General features: G+C 51.7%; 3 protein-coding genes across 3 annotated transcripts in view; 2 read left to right on the top strand and 1 right to left on the bottom strand.

Moving 5' to 3' along the window:
- TONSL (tonsoku like, DNA repair protein) overlaps nt 1–6406 on the top strand; it is a 37524-nt gene extending 31118 nt beyond the window's left edge. The window contains exons 22-26 of the mRNA XM_029286825.1: nt 1364–1535; nt 2942–3120; nt 3260–3333; nt 4317–4450; nt 6213–6406. Of these exons, the coding sequence (XP_029142658.1) occupies nt 1364–1535; nt 2942–3120; nt 3260–3333; nt 4317–4450; nt 6213–6406 (753 nt within the window). The remainder of the gene's footprint in view (nt 1–1363; nt 1536–2941; nt 3121–3259; nt 3334–4316; nt 4451–6212) is intronic.
- A 1026-nt stretch (nt 6407–7432) lies between these two features.
- Nucleotides 7433–13795, bottom strand: VPS28 (VPS28 subunit of ESCRT-I). The gene is made up of 9 exons (XM_015828997.1): nt 13759–13795; nt 13627–13655; nt 13336–13373; nt 12041–12130; nt 10126–10231; nt 9882–9983; nt 9724–9777; nt 8677–8768; nt 7433–7550 (listed from the first exon to the last, which is right to left on the bottom strand). Exons 1-9 carry the CDS (start codon nt 13793–13795, stop codon nt 7433–7435), a joined length of 666 nt encoding a protein of 221 aa, XP_015684483.1.
- A 443-nt stretch (nt 13796–14238) lies between these two features.
- On the top strand, nt 14239–18920 carry LOC107299625 (general transcription factor II-I repeat domain-containing protein 2). The gene is made up of 3 exons (XM_015828989.1): nt 14239–14257; nt 16676–18615; nt 18702–18920. The coding sequence occupies exons 1-2, from the start codon at nt 14241–14243 to the stop codon at nt 18609–18611; spliced, it is 1953 nt and encodes a 650-aa protein (XP_015684475.1). The 5' UTR covers nt 14239–14240; the 3' UTR covers nt 18612–18615; nt 18702–18920.
- Nucleotides 18921–19681: the final 761 nt, after the last annotated feature.

Here is a 19681-nt window from a genome sequence, read left to right as displayed (position 1 = left end):
CTTTCATTTAAAACCTCCCATTCATAAATACTGTGTTTCTCCAAAATTAAGACCCAACCAGGAAAATAATCCCCAGCGTGATTTTTTTTTCCCAGGATGCTCGTAATATAAGCCCCACCCCACCCAAAATAAGCCCCAATTAAGATCATTAAGCAGAGACATCACCCTGCCAACAAAAGTACGTACAGTCAAGGCCATGGTTTTCCCAGTTGCAATGTACGGCTGTGAAAGTTGGACCATAAGAAAGGCTGAGCGCCAAAGAATGGAGGCCTTTGAACTCTGGTGCTGGAGAAGACTCTTACGAGTCCCCTGGACTGCAAGGCGATCCAACCGGTCAGTCCTGGAGGAGATCAACCCCGACTGCTCTTGAGAAGGCCAGATCCTGAAGTTGAAACTCAAGGACTTTGGCCACCTAATGAGAAGGAAGGACTCCCTGGAGAAGAGCCTGATGCTGGGAAAGATGGAGGGCAAGAGAAGAAGAAGGGGACGACAGAGAAGGAGGGGGCTGGATGGAGTCACTGAAGCAGGAGGCCTGAGCTTCAATGGACTCCAGAAGATGGCAGAGGACAGGAAGGCCTGGAGGAACCTTGTCCGTGGGGGTTGTGATGGGTCGGACATGACTTCCCAACTAACAACAACAACAACAAAGATCATCAGCCAGACGGAGGCATTTAGTACCGTATTTCCCTGAAAATAAAACCTACCCGAAAAATAAGCTTTCATCCATCTTTGGGAGCAAAAATTAATATAAGACCTGGTCTTATTTGGGGAGAAACACGGTAGTCACCAGGGCATAAGCCCTGCGGTGCTAAGTAGGGAAAGGAACTAAGAAAAAGGAAGTCAGGAGAAAACGTCCGTGGAGGTTCTCCATCGTCCAGGTCACAGTTGTCCCAAAGGTGCTTTTTCCAAAAGGCAACTGGACTTTCTCGGGGTTTTTTTCATAATAATAATAATAATAATAATAATAATAATAATGATGATGATAAAGTTGGAAGGGACCTTGGAGGTCCTCTAGTCCAACCCCCTGCTCAGGGAGGAAACCCTATACCATTTCGGACAAATGGCTGTCCAGTCTCTTCTTAAAAACTTTCAGTGTTGGAGCATTCACCGCTTCTGGAGGCAGGTGGTTCCCCTGGTTAATTGTTTGAATATAATTATATTAATTATATAAATTAATTATTTGAATATAATCTTGTTCTATTTCCTAAGATCTAGCCTTCTTAAGCTAAACTCATTCTGGAGTCCAACTCTCAACCGTGGATGAGAAACCAGCGTGGAGGCAGTAGCTTTCAAATTAACTTTCCTGACTCTCTAGTTGCTGACCGGTACTTGGCTGTCCCTTCACCCTCTTTCCTCCTTCCAGAACTTAGAAGAGCTGGACCTCAGCTTGAACCCCTTGGGTGACCGCTGCTCCCAGTCCCTGGCCTCGCTGGTTCAGGCCTGCCCTGTGTTGGGCACCCTTCAATTGCAAGCCTGCGGCCTTGGCCCCACCTTCCCGGAGCCTCACTCTCTCCTGCTGGCCGGCGCCTTGAAAGGTAGGAAGACAGGACAGGTATGGTGGTCAGGGGCACCTCTGGCTACTGAAAGATAAGGGGTGGTAGGAGGTCTTCAGACTCAAGGGGGCTTTGTTGAGGAGGGCCGCCCCTCTGTCAAGTTTTGAAGCACGGTTTTGCTGGTATGACTCATTCTGCTTCTCAGCTTGCCAACAAATGGGGGTGGGTGGGGGGAAAGGGATTGGAATGCAGTCTTCAAAGACTAAGAAGCCAGACCGTGAGACTCAAGGACGTTACACCAGGCGTCTGGCTAGTCCAGGTCACCAGGCTCCTAGCCTCCTCCGCCATTTGCAGAGAGAGAGACAGAGAGAGGGACTTGCACTCCCCCCCCCGTGTGTGTGTGTGTATGTGTAAGTAAAAGAGAGTGGCCTCACGCTGTTCTTGGACGAGCTGACAAGCTTATTGGGTGGGGCTCCTCCCTTGGCTGCGTCTCTGCAGGAAGCAGGAAGGGCAGGAGAGAGCCAGCCCAATAAGAATTGTGTCAGCTTGTTGGAGAAGAAGCAGAAGATTGGAGAGAGGGAGAGGGGGGAGAGAGAGAGAGGGAGAGGAAAGAGAGAGAAAGAGAGGGAGAGGAAAGAGAGAGGGAGAGCGAGAGAAAAAGAGAGGGAGAGAGAGAAAAAGAGAGGGAGAGAGAAAGAGAGGGAGGGAGAGGGAGAAAGAGGGGGGAGAGAGGAAAGAGAGAGAAAGAGAAAAAGAGAGGGAGAGGGAGAGAGAGAACTCATGCACAGCAGCCTCTACTTTTTTTTAATTAAACTCTGTGCGTGTGTACGCGCACGTTTTGCAGCTCCCAGTGTTTTCTTTTCTCTGGGAAACGGGTCCAAGTGGCTCTTTAAGGTTGCAGACCCAGAGACACTTTCTCATAGCATAGTTGATTGGGCAACGTGATCTTGCCAAGAGGGAGGAAGGAAGAAGGAGAATTCTATACTTTTCTTATAGGGGTTTGGGTTGGGGGGGGTCTTGCCAGAGCTGGCTTCGCTTTCCTACGTGCCGAAGCGATGTACTCAATAAAGTTTTGCATTAGGACAGAGGTCCCCCCAACCTTTGGGGCACCAGGGACCGGTTCCGTGCAGAGAGGTTTCTCCGCGGACCAGAGCGTGCGTGGTTTTGTGTGCTGCCTGCATCCTGTGAATGGGGCTTTGCTTGTTTATGCGGACCGGTTGCTGGCATGCCGCTGCCCGGTACCGGTCCACGGCCCTGGAGTTGGGGGACCCCTGCCTTAGGAGATTGGACGGTCCCCAGGTTGCTTGCTTGGTTGGGTTCGCAAAAAGTCCAGCCACGGTGATGTTGTCCCTGTCTGTGGCCCTCAGTACTTCTCCTGTCCTCCCTCGTTCCCGTCCTCTGGCCCTCAAACATCTGGAGATGTTCCACCTCCTCCCGTTTCCTCGCAGGAGCTGTGAACCTCAGGAGGCTCTCTCTGTCCCACAATGCCCTGGGCTCCCGCGGCCTTGGGGTGCTGCTTAAAAGCCTGCCCTGCCACTCGCTCACCCATCTGGAGATGGGCTCCCTGGACCTCCGGGCGGGCGACCGGCCGCAGCTGAGGGACACCGTGGTTAGGTATCTGATGCAGGTGGGTGTTCTCCCATCGCCCGGAGACGGTCTGCCTTGTGAAATTGGGGGGGGGATGGGGAGAAGATCAAACACACAGGACCCCACCCACCCCCTCTCCTCCCAGCCTCAGTTCTGAATCTTGCCCCTTCTCCGGACAGGAAGGCTGCGTTCTGACCCACCTGGGATTCTCTGGGAATCACCTGGATGATGAGGATGTGTCAGAGCTAGCTAGGTAAGAAAGCTGCTTTTGCCCAGGTGTGAGGAGGTGGAAGAGGGAGGGGCCTGAGAACAAGTCCTGGGGGGGGGGACCATCATCCCAGGCTGCCTTGGGGGCAACGGTGGGGGGGAGTCCTTTGTGCTTCTGCTGCGGTGCTTTTAGCCCTCCTTGTTGCCCTCCGACAGGAGATGCTCTCTGGGCTGCTGGGCTTCTGAAAATGAGGGGTGGGCTCTTCGTCACAGCTGGAGCCCAAAAGCAAGCAAGTCCTCCTAGTATAGAATGATGGAAGGAGGGGAGGGGTCTCCTTCCCCAGCAGCCCAGTGGAGGTTAATGGGACTGGAGTTGTGCTTCAGGTTGCTCTGCGGACCCTTCTCCTGAACCTTGGAAGCAGACCACCTTCCAAGCACATGTGCCTGGTTTCCTGCCTGAGCAGGGGGTTGGACTAGAAGACCTCCAAGGCCCCTTCCAGGTCCTGTTCTTCTGGCTGCATCGGAGGACTGCCTGGGGAATCCTGGGAGTTGAAGTCCAAAAGTCATAGAGCTCCTAAGGTTGGGCACCCAGGGCGTAGCTTCTCCTGCTTGAGCAGGGGGTGGACTAGAAGACCTCCAAGGCCCCTTCCAGCTCTGTTCTTCTGTTAAGGGTCTCCTGCTTGAGCAGGGGGTTGGACTAGAAGACCTCCAAGGTCCCTCCCAGCTCTGTTCTATGATTCTGTAAGGGTCTCCCGTTTGAGCAGGGGGTTGGACTAGATGACCTCCAAGGTCCCTCCCAACTCTACTCTGACTGAGGAAGGAACACAAGCCCTTCCTAGGAAGAAATAACAATTCAGGAGAATGTAACCCTGAGCAGGGGGTGGACTAGAAGACCTCCCAGGTCCCTCCCAGCTCTGTTATTCTGTTAAGGGTCTCCTGCTTGAGCAGGGGGTGGACTAGAAGACCTCCAAGGCCCCTCCCAGCTCTGTTATTCACATCCACAACTCAGAAGCTGCTCTCTCTCCGCAGGAGCCTCCCTGCTTGCCTGTCCTTAGTCTCGCTGGACCTGTCGGCAAACCCCGCCATCGGCCTGGTTGGCCTCCGGACGCTGCTGGTCACCCTGGAGGAGCGGAAGCGAGGACTCCGGTTCCTTAGCCTGGCCGGTGAGCTTGCCGGGGTTTTCTACGGCCGAAGGCTGCAGCCACGGTCGCCTGAGCCAGGGTGTCACGTCACTCCGTCCTGGAGTTTAGTGCCTGTAGTATGATGGGTAACTCCGGCCTCTATCTCCTCTGAGGGGACCTTGGTGCTCTCTGAGCTGGGTGGTTTTCCTGCAGACATTTCATCACCTAACTAGATAACATCATCAGTGCTAGAGGGGAAGGGAGGTTAGTGGAGAGGAGGGGGAAGCAGAGGAGGGGTGGAGGAGAAAGAGGAGGAGGAGTGTGGGATCCTTGGTGCTCTCTGAGCTGGGTGGTTTTCCTGCAGACATTTCATGACCCAACTAGGGAACATCATCAGTGCTAGAAGGAAAAGAGGTGGGGGGGGAGGACTGTGGAATCTTTGGTGTCTGAGCTGGGTGGTTTTTCTGCAGACATTTCATGACCCAACTAGGTAACATCAGGGCTAGAAGGGAGTGACAATTGAGGAGGAGGAGGAGGAGGAGGAGGAGGAGGAAAGGACTGTGGGGTCCTTGGTGCTCTGAACTTGGTGGTTTTCTTATTATTATTATTATTATTATTACTTTAATTTATACCCCGCCCTTCTCCCGAAGGACTCAGGGCGGCTTACAGGCAGTAAAAACGGAACTATACAATAAATATCTAAAAACAATTAAAATATATATTAAATAAGCCTGTTATTTTTAGAAAAGTTATAAAATCCCTATTAAAATCCCTATACAATCCCCCCCCTAGGCCAATCCCGCTTGATGGAAAATGTCTTGCAGACATTTAGGTAACATCAGTGCTATTAAGGAATCGAGTTTGCTCAAATCCCATTCCTTACAAGCCTTGATGATGTTACCTAGTTGGGTAATGAAATGTCTGCAAGAAAACCACCCAGCTCAGAGAGCACCAGGGATTCTACAGTCCTCCTCCTCCTCCTCCTCCTCCTCCTCCTCCTCTCCATAGACCCCACTCCCTTCTAGCACTGATAAAATTACCCAGTTGGGTAATGAAACGTCTGCAAGAAAACAAGCAAGCTCAGAGATTACCAGGGGCCCCATAGCTCCTCCTCCTTTCTCCTTTCCGCAAACCCCCCTCCCTTCTAGCACTGATGATGTTACCTAGTTGGGTCATGAAATGTCTGCAAGAAAACCACCCAGCTCAGGGCGCACCAAGGACCCCCCAGTTCAACCCGGAGCTATATTCCTCTCTATTTGCGTCTGTCCTTCACAAAACGAAGGAAGCAGCTCGGTCTGCTTGTCTTTCACAGCCCAAGTCCTCTCCCTGCCCAAACGCGCTCCCTCCTAGGAACCAGGCGCAGGAAAGCATAGAAATTTAATGAATAGATTCTCCCAGATCAATTTTTTTCCTCGCTTGCCAGTTGTCTTCTGGAGTCACTTCACAACGGAAGCAAGGATACCATTGAAAGAAACCGGGCGATGCTTTGACTAAAAGTTCCCCATTTTTGATCTGCACGCTTGTTCATTTGAAGCTTTTTTTATTTGTAGGTATCGAAACGTTTCAACCGCTCTGGGCTTTTAACTTTCGACGCTCACCGTTTTACTCATTGTTTCATTGCGTTATTTATGGCATTGTAAGCGGCTCGGAGCCAGCTCGACCGTGAGATGGGCGATATATAAACTTAATATAAATGAATACATACCACCTTTGCTGCCTGACAGGGAGAGCGGGGCCTGGGTTCAAGACGGAGTTCCCAGGAGATGCCCCTAACAGGCTTCCCTCTCCCTCCCTTTTCCTTTAGGCTGTTCTGTCCGTGGACCCCTGGAGACCGTCACGTGGACGAAGCTCAGCTCCCTGGTGGGTCAGCTGCAACTCTGCGGCCGGCAGCTAAGCAGGAGCGATCAGCGGGACGTGGCTGAGCACTGGCGTGGCCCGGCCAACACTTCCCTCCACTCCGTCACCCGCCACCACAAACTCTTCTGCCAGAGTGTGTAGCGCAGGCATCCCTCAAGACGGGGGGTCCACCGATCGAGGAGCCGGGCGACACGGGCTGCACGCCACTCACGCCGTCCCAGTCCGGCGGAATCTCAGTGGAACGTGTGGAATCGCACAGCCAACTCAAGAGGACACGCACACACACATACCTGAGTTGAAGACGGGCTGCGACTTGTGTAATTGAGGACTTTGTGCCTGCAGAGCGAACTTGGGTGGGAGACAAAAGCGGTCGCATCCCTTCCGTGGACCAGGCTGCTGTGTTTTAACCAATAATTCTTATAATGCTGCCCCTCCTGCGTCGAACCGTCCTCCGTTATTTATTGAGCGCCGCTGCTTCTCTGGCTGTAAGTAGAGCTGGGGAGGGGTGCAGCCCCCCCCATTTCAGCTTTTTTGGGGGGACAGGGAAGGGAGGTGAAACTTTACTCGTAACTTTGAGAAGCGGATAGGATGGGAAGCGACCTCGGAATAAATCGGGCAGCTTGCCAGCGTCAATGGTAAGAAAGGTTTTATTTGTTTCAGACCCACAAAAGTTGCCTCTCTTGAGGCGAAAGCAAAACCCAAATAAATTACACGCAGCCCCCTCCTCCCAATATCCTACTGCCCCCCCAATTCAAGGCTGCAGAAGGAGGGGCTGGTCCCGTCCCACCCGTGGGGTAAATATCTGCCCCGCGACCCACGCGAGGAGAAGAGGGATAAACCGTAGAGCAGGGGTAGTCAACCTTGGCTCTTTTATGACTCGTGGACTTCAACTCCCAGAATTCCTGAGCCAGCTTAGCTGGCTCAGGAATTCTGGGAGTTGAAGTCCACAAGTCATAAAAGAGCCAAGGTTGACTACCCCTGCCGTAGAGACTGAGCAGGGCGTCTTTCTCCGGAGGAAGGGAAACTAGAGTCCTTGCATTCAGACAGGCAGGCAGACACCTGACGGCCTTCGGAAGCCTGGGTGGGCGTAGTGGACGGAGCCCAGGGGCACCTGCTGCGTTTCCCCCTCCGGAGGGCCCGGCCTCCCTCCCTCTCTCTCTCTCGGCCTCAGGAGTGCAGGAAGCGGTTGAAGGCGTTGTAGGCCGACTCCAGATCGAAGAGCATCTGGCGGACTTGAGAGTCGTCCAGCTCGTCGGAAGCCGACATCCCGCTCAGGGTCTGCAACCTAGAGAGAAAGGGGTCTTGAGCCACAGGGGGAGGAGGGGGGACCTGCTTTGCCTCCCCAGTCTCTCTGGGAGGGGGGGAGGAAAGACTAATCAAATTAATAATAATAATAATAATAATAATAAATAATAATTAATAGTAAAGTTGGAAGGGACCTTGGAGGTCATCTAGTCCAACCCCCTGCTCAGGCAGGAAACCCTATACCATTTCAGACAAATGGCTGTCCAGTCTCTTCTTAAAAATCTTCCAGTGTTGGAGCATTCACCGCTTCTGGAGGCAGGTTGTTCCATTGTTCTCACTGTCAGGAAGTTTCTCCTTAGTTCTAGGTTGCTTCTCTCCTTGACCTGGGAGGCCATCTAGTCCAACCCCCTGCTCAGGCAGGAAACCCTAGACCATTTCAGACAAACTAAGGAGAAACTTCCTGACAGTGAGAACAATTAACCAGTGGAACAACCTGCCTCCAGAAGTGGTGAATGCTCCAACACTGGAAGTTTTTAAGAAGAGACCGGGCGGTCATTTGTCCGAAATGGTCTAGGGTTTCCTGCATGAGCAGGGGGTTGGACTCGATGACCTCCAAGGTCCCTTCCAACTTTATTATTTATTTATTATTATTATTATTATTATTATTATTATTGGCTGTCCAGTCATTAATACAGTAAGCAGCCCAATAAAGCAACTGCCAGAACCGCTCCTGCTGACGTTGGCAGGGCAAACCACGTGTATCAACAGAGAGAGCGGATCCCACTCCCTCCCAGCACGGATGACGTTACCTAGTCGGGTAACAAAAGGTCTCCAAAAAAAAAAAAAAAAAAAAGACCCCACAGTTGTCCTTGTCCTCCTCTTGTCTCCTTTCTCCACCACCACCACCACCACCACGCTTGTAGCACGGATGGTGTTCCCTAGTTGGGTCATGAAACGTCTGCAGGACAACAGCCAAGCCCGGAGAGCACCCAGGACCCCCAGAAGGAGAAAAGAATCGGCTTCTGTTTCTGCATCTCCTCTGGCTTTACCCAGCCCTGCCTCTCCGGCCCCCCTCCCCGCCTTCCAAGGGGACGGAGGGGCAGACACTGGCAAGGGTGCCGTCGGCCCAAGGCTTTCTGTCCCCCCCCCCCCAGCAAAGAGCTCACCACTGGCTGACTTTCTGCCGCCCCTCGAAGTCTGGGGGCAAGTGGCTCATGCGGTTCATGGTTTCCATCAACTCTCGCAGGTCCGGCTGGATCTGTGGAGGAGGAGGAGAAAGAGGGTCATCATCCCCCCTGGCTCGGTTATTATTATCTCCTGGGGAAGGGGAAGGGAGAGGAAACGGGGAGGAGGGATGGGAAAGGAGGGAGGGAGGATAGAAGGATAGGAAGAAGGCAGGCAGGAAGGGAAAAGTGAGGAAAGAAGGAAGGGAAGGAAGGAAAAAGTCTGGGAGAGGAAGGAAGGGAAAAGTGCAGAAGGAAGGGAAGTGAGCAAAGGAAGGGAAGGAAGGAAAAGGGAGAAAAGGAAGGAAAAAGTCGGAGAGGAAGGAAGGGAAAAGTGCAGAAGGAAGAAAGGAAAGGAAGGAAGGAAGGAAAAAGTCTGGGAGAGGAAGGAAGGGAAAAGTCGGAGGGAGAGGAAGGAAGGGTAAAGTGCAGAAGGAAGGATGAAAGAAAGGAAAGAGGCAGGAAGGGAAGGGAGCAAAGGAAGGAAGGGAAGGAAGGAAAAGGGAGAAAAGGAAGGAAAAAGTCGGAGAGGAAGGAAGGGTAAAGTGCAGAAGGAAGAAAGGAAAGGAAGGAAGGAGGGAGGGAGGAAAGGAAGGAAAAAGTCGGAGGGAGAGGAAGGGAAAAAGGAGGGAGGAAGGGAAGAAGGAAGGAAAAGGGGAGGGAGGAAGGAAGGGAAAAGTCGGAGGGAGAGGAAGGAAGGGAAAAGTGCATAAGGAAGGATGGAAGGAAGGGAAGTGAGGAAAGAAGGGAAGGAAGGAAAAGGGAGGGAGAGGAAAGGGAAAGTGAGGGAAGGATGGAAAGAAGGGAATTATTGGATTTGGAGGAACGGGGCACAGACCCTGCTTGTACACGGGCAGAGGTAACCCTTTTCGCAACCCCCTCCCTGAACGTTGTGGCTTGAGGGCCAGGGAGCAGCCGGGGGGGGGGAGGCTCAGGCTATTCCCCCCAGAGTCGATTGGGGGGACGAGGACCCCACCTCGCTTTGCTCACCTCATCCATGGCCCGGATTTCCAAGCGCAGCTTGTCCATCACGGTGATAAAGAGCTGGGAGAGAGAAGAGAGGGAGAGAGAAAGCCGCCCCGGTCAGGCACCTGGCCGGATGCATCCTACGAAGAATGCCCCCCCGGGGTCTCCCCCCCAACACCTACCGAGACAATGTCCGCGATGCAACGGTTGAGGTTGCCCTTGTCGTCCTTGATGGTGATGGGCCGGTCCTCCTTGATCCTCTCCATGGCCAGCGGGCAGTCGAGCTGGGAAGGGAAAGAGGGGCTGCTTCTCAGAGAGATTCCCCCCCCACTTCCCCTGAACAGGCCTGGCCCCCCTCCCTCCGTCACCGGGCGGAGCACAGGCGCTCTTTCATGCAAACACCCTCCCCCTGGTTTGATCTCTTACTCGAAACCTGCGGCAAAAGTCATCGATGGAGTTGATCTCCAGCCCTTGCACCTGCTTGAAGGCGGCCTTGTACTGGACCAGGAGGCGAGAACAGGCGGCTGTGTACCTGCCAGGAAGGGAGGGGCACAAAAGTGAGTAGCAATGGGGGGGGGAGGTCAAGGCTTCCCTCGTCCAGCCGTGTCCGACTCTGGAGTGTGCGTGCGTGCTCATCTCTGTTTCTTGGCCAACTGTTGTCAGAAGACAATTTCCATGGTCATGTGGTCAATGATGGTCAACTAAGACCGGGTCTTAATTTTGGAGAAACACGGTAGTGGTACCTATTTATCTGCTTGCATTTGCATGCTTTAGAACTGCTAGTGCAGGGGTCGGCAACCGTAAACATTCAAAGAGCCACTTGGACCCGTTTCCCACAGAAAACACTGGGAGCCGCAAAACTCGTGCGTGCACGCATGCCAGAGGGTGCAGGCTTGAAGAATTTAATTAAAAAGAAATAGAGGCTGCTGTGCATGTTTTTTCTCTCTCTCTCCCCCTCTCCAATCTGCTCACCTGGCAAGCTGGCTTCACGCTGTTCTCCGACAAGCTGACATTCTTATTGGGCTGGCTCTCTCCTGCCCTTGGTCTGCCAATCCTGTTCCCCTACTCAGTGTGCGTGTGAGAGAATGTGTGTGTGTGTGAGAGAGAGCTGCTGCTTGCTGCTGCTTCCTGTGTAGACACAGCAAAGGCAGGAGCCCGCCCAATAAGCTTGTCAGCTTGTCGGAGAACAGCGTGAGACCAGTCTCTTTTTCACACACACACACACACACACACACACACACAGAGAGAGAGAGAGAGAGAGAGAGAGAGAAGGGAAGCGCAAGTGCCTGTGTGTCTCTCTCTGCAAATGGCGGAGGACTGGCAGCCGCAGGAGAAGGCTTAAAGAGCTGAGCCATGGTGTCCCCTTCAGCAAATATGAGGGGTCTTTTATTTATTTAAAACATTGTTTACGGCCGCCCACCTTTCAGCCAATTCTGGGCAGCTCCCAATTAAAGTTTAGAAAACAAAATCCCTTTAGAAATACAGCCAGTTAAAACAGTAACAAAATATTTAAAATATTTATTTGTATGTGTAGTCTTGTCCCTCCTGGACAGTGGCTGGTGAGAACTAAGTTTGTACAGATAGTCCTTGACTTACAACTGTTCGTTTAGCGACCGTTTGAAATTACAACAGTCTGAAAAAAAGGCGATTTATCTCCATTTTTCACACTCGCAACCATCACAGCATTCCCCGCGGTCACCTGACCAAAATGGCAACTGGCTCGTATTTATGACGGTTGCATAAATGGGGTCCCGTGATCCCCTTCTGCGACCTTCTGACAAGCAAAGTCAATGAGGGATTCACTTAATGACCGTGTGGTTAACTTAACAACTGCAGTGATTCATTTAAGAACTGTGGCAGGAAAAGTCAATTGGGGCAAAAGTCACTTAACAAATGTCTCGCTTAGCAACAGAAACGTTGGGCTCAATTGTGGCCGTACGTCAAGGACTACCTGCCTTGCCGCAGATGGAGCAGGCTGACAAGAATACCTCCAGGCCGCTGGAAGTCTAATGATCCATCAAAGGAGGGTTAATTTCTGCTGTCTCTTAATTGCTCCGAATCCTTTGATGAGTGTCCCCCGGGAAAAAACGGGCTCTCCTATCAGATCCCACCCCGATCTCTAGAAGCATCTGAGGAGGCCGGGCAGGATCACCACCTGGTCCTTCATTTCAGGAGGTTTTTCTCTGGGCAACAGGCCTGTTCTCTCCATTTTCCTTCCTCCTCTGTACATACAATGGTACAGGGCCCCCTGCTTGAGAGGGGATTGGACTAGAGGACCTCCAAGATCCCACCCAACTCGTGTCTTTCTATTATACTTGCCGTGAGGCCTTCACACACTTACTCATTGGGGTTGACACAGTCCTTGATATAGGCCTTCTCCAGGGCTTGCATAGTCTTCACCACAGCGAACAGCTCGGCCATGTTGTCGTATCTGAAACCAAGGGGAGAGCAGTAGCACCGCTTCCACCAACCAAGGCTGGCCTTCCCAGGTGGGACAGGGGCTGGTTGGCCCAGAGGCCCCTTCTTGGGTTGCTCTGCGCACTCAGCCCTGGGCTGCTGGTCCTCCCTGCCCCTCCCCAGTTGTAAACATGGTGGCCAGATGCACTGTGGGGAACACCTTGACCTCCACTGGCTCCCCATTCAGAGATGCCTCCTAATCTGTACAGAGCGGGGCTCCCCAACCTTGGCCACTTTAAGACTTGTGGACTTCAACTCCCAGAATTCCCCAGTCCACAAGTCTTAAAAGTGGCCATGGTTGGAGACTTCTGGCACAGGGGGATCATTGGGGGGAGGGAAGAGGAGGACACAGAGTTACTGGATAGCAGGATGGGTGGCATATAAAGTCAGTAAATAGAAAGGAGAAAGAATAACAGCAGCACTTAAACTTATATACCACTTGACAGAGCTCACAGCCCTCTCTAAGGAGGTTAAAAGGGTCAGCATGTTGCCCACAATCTGAGTCCTCATTTTACTGAGGAAGGAAGGAAATGTAAATACAAGAAAGAAAAAGGAAAGAAAAGGAAAAAAGAAAGAAAGAAAAAGGAAATGCAAATACAAGAAAGGAAAGAAAAAGAAGAAAGGAAGGAAAGAGAGAAAAAGAAAAAAGAAAAAGAGGAAGAAAAGAAAGGAAGGAAATGCAAATCAAGAAAGAAAAAAGAAAGAAGGAAAGAAAAGAAAGGAAATGCAAACACAAGAAAGAAAAAGAAAGGAAGGAAAGAGAAAAAGAAAAGAGGAAGGAAGGAAATGCAAATCAAGAAAGAAAAAAGAAAGGAAGGAAATGCAAATATGAGAAAGAAAAAGGAAAGGAAAGAAGAGAAAAAGAAAAAAGAAAAAGAAAGAGAAGGAAAGAAAAGAAAGGAAGGAAATGCAAACAGAAGAAAAAAAGGAAGGAAAGAAAAAGAAAAGGGAATGCAAATACAAGAAAGAAAAAGGAAAGAAAAGGAAGGAAGGAAAGAAAGAAAAGAGGAAGGAAGGAAATGCAAATCAAGAAAGAAAAAGGAAAGGAAGGAAGGAAAGAGAAAGAAAGAAAGAGGAAGGAAATGCAAATACGAGAAAGAAAAAGGAAAGAAAAAGAAGGAAGGAAGGAAGTCAATGCAAACAAGGAAGAAAAGAAAACCTAAAGGACAAAATACTCACTTTTCCCGTTCCCGGGCATTTTTGTACAGCTTCACTTCCTGCAAGGAAAAGAAGTTCAGAGCGGCCCCCCGCCCCCCGCCCGGGGAGGGCGGGCACTGTGTCTGTGGGGGGGAGGAGGCTACAGAGAAGACCCCCCCCCATCCCGCCCTCTTTCAAGCCACAGCAACGGCAGCCCCCCGTCCCCAAGGGGTGGGTGGGAGGACACACAGACACAACTACACACACACACACACACACACACACACAGAGGCAGGGAAAGACACCCCCCCCCCCGTCTCTGCCCCGACTTGCCTCGTAGAGCTCCGGCTTGTTCCCGGGGGCTGAAAGCGGAAGGGAGGGGAGAGGTGAGCGTCGCCGCCCGCCAGCCACGGGCCCCCCCTCTATGCCCCCCCCTCCCGCCCTCCCTCCGGCCCGAGGCCTCACCTCCCATCCCGGCGTTGGCGGGGATCCCGTGGAACATCCTGCCGGCTGGCTGGGGCGGCGGGGCCGCGGGCAGCTGCGGAGAACGACGGCGGCGGCGCTAGCGAGAAGCGGGGCGGGCCGCGCCTCCCTCCGGCCCGGGGAGCAGCTCTCTCCTCCTCCTCCTCCTCCCGGCCGCCCACCCCGCGGAGACCCCGGCCTCACCCGCCGCCTCCGCCGCGCAGGCCCGCTTCCCGGAAGCTCGGCCGATCGGCTGGCCGGGTCTGCCGCTCCTCTCTTCCTCCTCCTCCGCTCGGCGCTCGATTGGACAGGCGGGGGCTGCGCGCGCACCTCGGCCGGGGAGCTACGAGAAGAGAAGAGCAGAGCGGCGTCGGCGCTGTGTGTGTGAGAGGTTCCGGGTTCCCACTGAGAAAGCCCCGCCCTCTCCTCCTTTCGGGGCGACGCTGCGCGGAAGGAAGGAAGGAAGGAAGAGCCCGACGCCGCGAATGCGGGAGAACCTGAGGTATCTCCTCCGTCTACCCCCCTCCACCCCTCACGTACGCCTTTTATTCGGTCCCGTTGCCCGGAAGGGAACCCGGGCCCGCAAGGCCGAGCCGGAAACGGCTGAGGGGGGGAGAAAAGCGAGAGGAGCGAAAAAAAAGCGGGAGCCGCCTTTCCACCGCCGGGAGGAGAAAAGCGGGGCGGCGGCTCTGACGGGCGCCCCACCACTACTGGGGCTGGGGAGCGTCGCGTCGGGGCCGGAGCGTCGCTCACCTTCCCTTCCGTGGCTCTCCCGCGGCTGGGCACGCCCACTTCCGGTCCTGCGACCATAGACGCGGGAAGGGGTAGAGCGGGCGGCTTCCGGGTGCCTGGCGCGGGGCCTGTCGGGACAGCGCGGGCTTTCCCTGAGGAGGGCGAGGGCGGCGCTTGCCTGCTTTCCCTCAGAAACGCGCTGAGGCGGATCTTGCGCGGCCTTTCGCCTCCGCCTCATCCGCCCTTCAGGCCCGCGTCTGCGGCCGCTCCCGTCCCTCCCTCCAGGCCTCAGCCGTCAGGAAAGGCAGCCCGCGTGGAAGCCGCGCTCGGGGAGAGACGACAAAGCCCATCGTCCACAGCAGGTAGAATGAAACCCTTCGGCGTATTAATTTAACAAATGATACATGATAAAAGTCGGGGGAGGGAAAGGAAGACCTGCCTGGGGGGGAAAAAACGTTTTTTGGATGTCGATTTTGCTCTCTTTTGTCCTTCCTGCCCTCTTTCTAGGCTCAGGAGCCCTGCTTTTTCCTCCCTCTCGCTCAAAATGTCTGTCACAACCGCCAGGGTGTGATACTCACCAGCAGGAGATTTATTGTGCTTTTTTAAAAAAAAGTTTCATTAGATTTAATAGGATTAGGGATAGAATGGGGTCAGGGTTAGGGTTTAGGCCAGTGTTTCTCAACCTTGACCATTTTAAGGCATGTGGACTTCAACTCCCAGAATTCCACAGCCAGCAACGCTGGCTGTGGAATTCTGGGAGTTGAAGTCCACATGCCTTAAAATGGTCAAGGTTGAGAAACACTGGTTTAGGCTGAGGTTGGGGTCAGGATTGGGGTGATCCCCCAGTAACATTTCCAATATTTAGCAAACAGAATATTGTCTGGGTACATATATTTAAATGACAATAATTGTCTGGGTACATATATTTAAATGACAATAATTAATATAATAAATTAATAAATATAATAATATTTATTTAAAAATATTTAAAAATAAAATATAATAAATAAAGATAGCAGTAGTAAATACGATTAGTTATTGTGGGAAGTCAGCGCCCCCCCCCCAGAGAAGAAAATATTAAAAGGGCAGAAAAATATATTTCCTCCAAGGATCTTAAAGAGTCAGAAAAGCAGGCCCAGTTTTTTCTTAATAGCCCCAAGTCTGCCTCCCCCAGGCAGAAACCAGCTCTGTAGAGATGCAGATGTAAATCCAGGGAGCTAGGAGATTAAGAAGACAAAAGATCTAAAATCTGCATACCCCACCTGGGACAGGACAAGGCAGGATTAACTCGCAAAGGGCACACCCAAACTCAGGTCAGAATACATGACACAGGAAATAGCCTCGAAACAGGAACAGGAAATAACTCCAAACAAAAGGCTCCAGAGAGTATCAAAATCCACTTCCTACATGTGCTCAGTCCTTTTTTCACCTCTCTTGCTGCCAGAACTATCTTCCTGTCTGGCTCTCCTCTCCAATAAACTACAACTTTCTTCCCAAAGCAGTTGCCATGTTTATTCCCACCTTGGATGAAGACTTTTCTTCCAACATATCATAAGCAGTATTAATCAATCAACCCAGACATGTCAAACACAAGGCCCGGGGGCCGGATGCGGCCCGCGAATTGGTTTCATGTGGCGAAGCCATCCTGGAAACAGTGAGGGAACGGGTCCCGCTGCCTAGGCCCTGGCCCAGGCCGGCCGGGAGCCAATGTACAATTTTGTGGTGGCCATCTATGCTGAAACACATTCAGTCTTAGCTCCACAAGGCCGTCTGGAAACAGTGAGGAACCAGCCCCTGCCACGTCGGCCTCGCCCCCTGGGTGCATGCTGGGGAGGGGTCACCCTTTGTGAGGAATGAAGAAATGGACCATGCCTTGGTGCTTGCCCCAGTCCCACCCCTTTCTGCCAGAGACCCTCAGATCTGTCCCACTCCTGCCCAGGCCCCCACTGGCACCCTTGACGCGAACAATGTAGAGCTGGCCATGCCCACTCCATCCATGCCACCCAGTAGGCCACGCCCATCCTGACCACACACACCCCCAAGGGCAACCCCAATGCTGATGCGGCCCTCAATGAAATTGAGTTTGACACCCCTGAATCAATCCATAACATCCTCCTTACTAATATGTATTCAGAATTACATATCGCCTTCCTTTCTCTCTAATTCTGCTTTTTGACCCCCCCGCTAGGCCAACCATGGATAAATTGTGCAAGAAAAGAAAAATTTCAGAAGAACACAGAATGTTTAATGATACGTGGACATATTCATTTGCTTTCACTACTGACAAGACTGGTTTACCGGTATGCTTAATATGTGGTGAGAAATTGGCAAACAACAAAAAGTCGAATGTTGCAAGACATTTCCAGAATAAACACGCAGCCTTTGCTGAAAAATATCCAGATGGAGACGAGAGAAAAAAAGCCGTTTTGGAACTGATGCAGAAGGCTGATCTGAAGATTGATCTGAGCAAAAATCATTTTAAGAAGAACTCTGCAAATTCAACTACATATGCTAGTTTTGTGGCCGCTCAGGAAATAGTCAGGCACGGGAAGCCGTTCACAGATGGAGATTATATCAAAGAATCATTCGTGAAGATTTCAGAACATCTATTCTCGGACTTCGAAAACAAGAGTGAAATTGTGCAGAAAATCAGAGATATGCCTCTCTCTGCAAAGACTGTCAAAGACAGAACCGTAGAAATGGCAGAAAACATCACCAGACAGCAAATTAAAGACATCAATTCAGCGGTGGCGTACTCAATCGCCTGTAATGCATCCAAAGAACAAGTAGCCCTGTTCTGCAGATATGTGAACTCTGCTGGGCCACAGGAAGAAATGATTGAGTTGATACCACTAAAAGGCCAAACCCGTGGAGGGGACATCTATGAGGCTGTCCTGGATTATTTAAGAACCAATGAAATAAACACCACCCACCTGGTGTCAGTGGCTACTGACGGGGCACCGAGTATGACAGGAGCGCAGGATAGCTTTGTGGCGTTGCTGCAGGAGTCGCTGGGCAGAAGGCTGCTGACATTTCACTGCATCCTGCACCAAGAGGCACTGTGCGCTCAAACATTTCCTCCGGAATGCGCAGAAGTAATGAATGTTGTCATTCAGGTTGTCAATAAAATAATGGCACAAGGTTCAAATCGCCATCAGTTCCATTTCCTACTAGAGGAGGTGAAAAGCACGTCTTCGGATCTCCTGCTGCACAACAAAGTCCAGTGGCTGTCCAGAGGGGAGGTGCTAAAACGCTTTGCCGCGTGTCTGGAAGAGGTGAAAATTTACCTGGGCAGCAGAGGCCTCACCTTTCCTGAGCTGCAGTGGCCAGAATGGCTGGAAAGGCTACACTTCATGGTCGATATGACAGCGCACCTGAACACGCTGAACACAACTCTTCAGGGGAAAGGAGGCACAGCCCTGCACATGCTGGAGGAGCTTTTGGCATTCGAGCACAAGTTGGCAGTGTTTGCCAAAGATTTAGAGAGAGGCACACTGTCTCACTTCCCCTCTTTGAGGGAGTTCAAGCGAGCTCACGATGTGACAAATTTGGAGCATTTGCAGTCTGCAATCACCACAATGCAAACATCGTTTGGGAAGCGATTCTGTGAGTTGAGAGAGGAAAAAAACACATTATCTTTCCCTGTCGCTCCCCTGACCATCGATCCATCCCTCTTGAATATGACGGCCTTTGCGGGTGTAAGCCAACCCGATCTGGAGATGGAGCTGGCCGACATCGCCGACAAAGACATGTGGGTGTCCAAGTTCCAACGCTTGACGGCTAACCTTGAAGAGGTTGCCCGTCAGAAGGCGGTTCTTGCTCAGAACGACAAATGGAGTGAGATTGAACGCCTTCCCAAACCGGAGAAGCTTATATTCGACGCCTGGAATGCCATCCCCGTCACTTACACCAACATGAAAAAATATGCATTTGGAGTCCTGTCGATCTTCGGGTCCACCTACATATGCGAGCAGGTCTTCTCCAACATGAACTACATTAAGAACAAATATCGCTCACGCCTCACAGGGAGCAGCCTGCAGTCCTGTGTGAAGATGAAGCTGACGTCTTACAGGCCTGATGTGCAGACGCTGTGCGCTGAGATCGAGAGCCAAAAATCACATTAACCAGGTAAAATAAATGTTTCAATTGGCTATTATTTTGCAAATATATATATATTTGACATTGGTCGGTGAAATATTCCTTTTTTTATTCAGGTGGACAGCGGACTGCACGCTCCAGTACACACGATAAAAGGATGACGGCACACAGAAGCAGACGGCACTTTTGGTTTGCTGCAGACGGACAATTTAAGTTCGGCTTTTTATTTCATAAATACGAGGAGGACTCAAGTAGACATTATTTTATTTGGAAGTAACCTTCAACCCGGCGTCTTTTTTTCGGAGTTCAAAATGTTGTTTTTGCATGCAGAAATAAAATTTTGTTTTCTCTGTAGCAATTCATTGATTTCCTAAATGCAACACGCTGTAGTTTTTTTATACACAGCATGAAGGTAAAAAATGATATATGCAGTGTCATCTTCATTTTAGATGTCAAAAGGGTTTTGGGGCTCCCGGTGTTTTCTTTTCTGCAGGAAACGGGTCCAAATGGCTCTTTGTTTAAGGTTGCCAACCCCTAGTCTAGGCTCTTGGTCTTGGTAGTCCTTGACCTATGGCCACAACAGACCAGAGGTTCAGTTGCTAAGTGAGTCACACCTAATTTCACTACCTTTTTGCCACTCTGGTTCTTGCAGCTGTTAAGTGAATTGTGCGGTCATTAAACAAATCCAGTTCCCCCCCCCCCCCCTTGGACTTGGCTTGTCGGAAGCCGGCTGCAAAGGTCACAAACGGCAACCGCAAGATCCCCAGGACGGGGCGACAGTCAGTCCCTGCATCCCGGTTGCCAAGCACCCAGATTTTAATCATGTGACCACGAGGATGCTGCCTTGGTTTTAAGTGTGAGGACTGGCTGCAAGTCGCTTTTTCCCCTTCCGTTGTCATTTCAAATGGTCACTGAATGAATGGTTGTAAGTTGAGGACTCACTGTAGGCTGCTTGGATGGATCACCCATCTGGAATGGCATAGGGCAGACATGTCAAACACAAGGCCCGGGGGCCGGATGCGGCCCACAAAGTGGTTTCATGTGGCCCGCGAAGCCGGCCGGGAGCCAATGTCCAATTTTGTGGTGGCCATCTATG

Source organism: Protobothrops mucrosquamatus, unplaced genomic scaffold, assembly GCF_001527695.2.
Source record: "Protobothrops mucrosquamatus isolate PMUCROS unplaced genomic scaffold, P.Mucros_1.0 scaffold_227, whole genome shotgun sequence".
Taxonomy (NCBI): domain Eukaryota; kingdom Metazoa; phylum Chordata; class Lepidosauria; order Squamata; family Viperidae; genus Protobothrops; species Protobothrops mucrosquamatus.
This window is presented reverse-complemented; position numbering and strand designations above follow the sequence as displayed.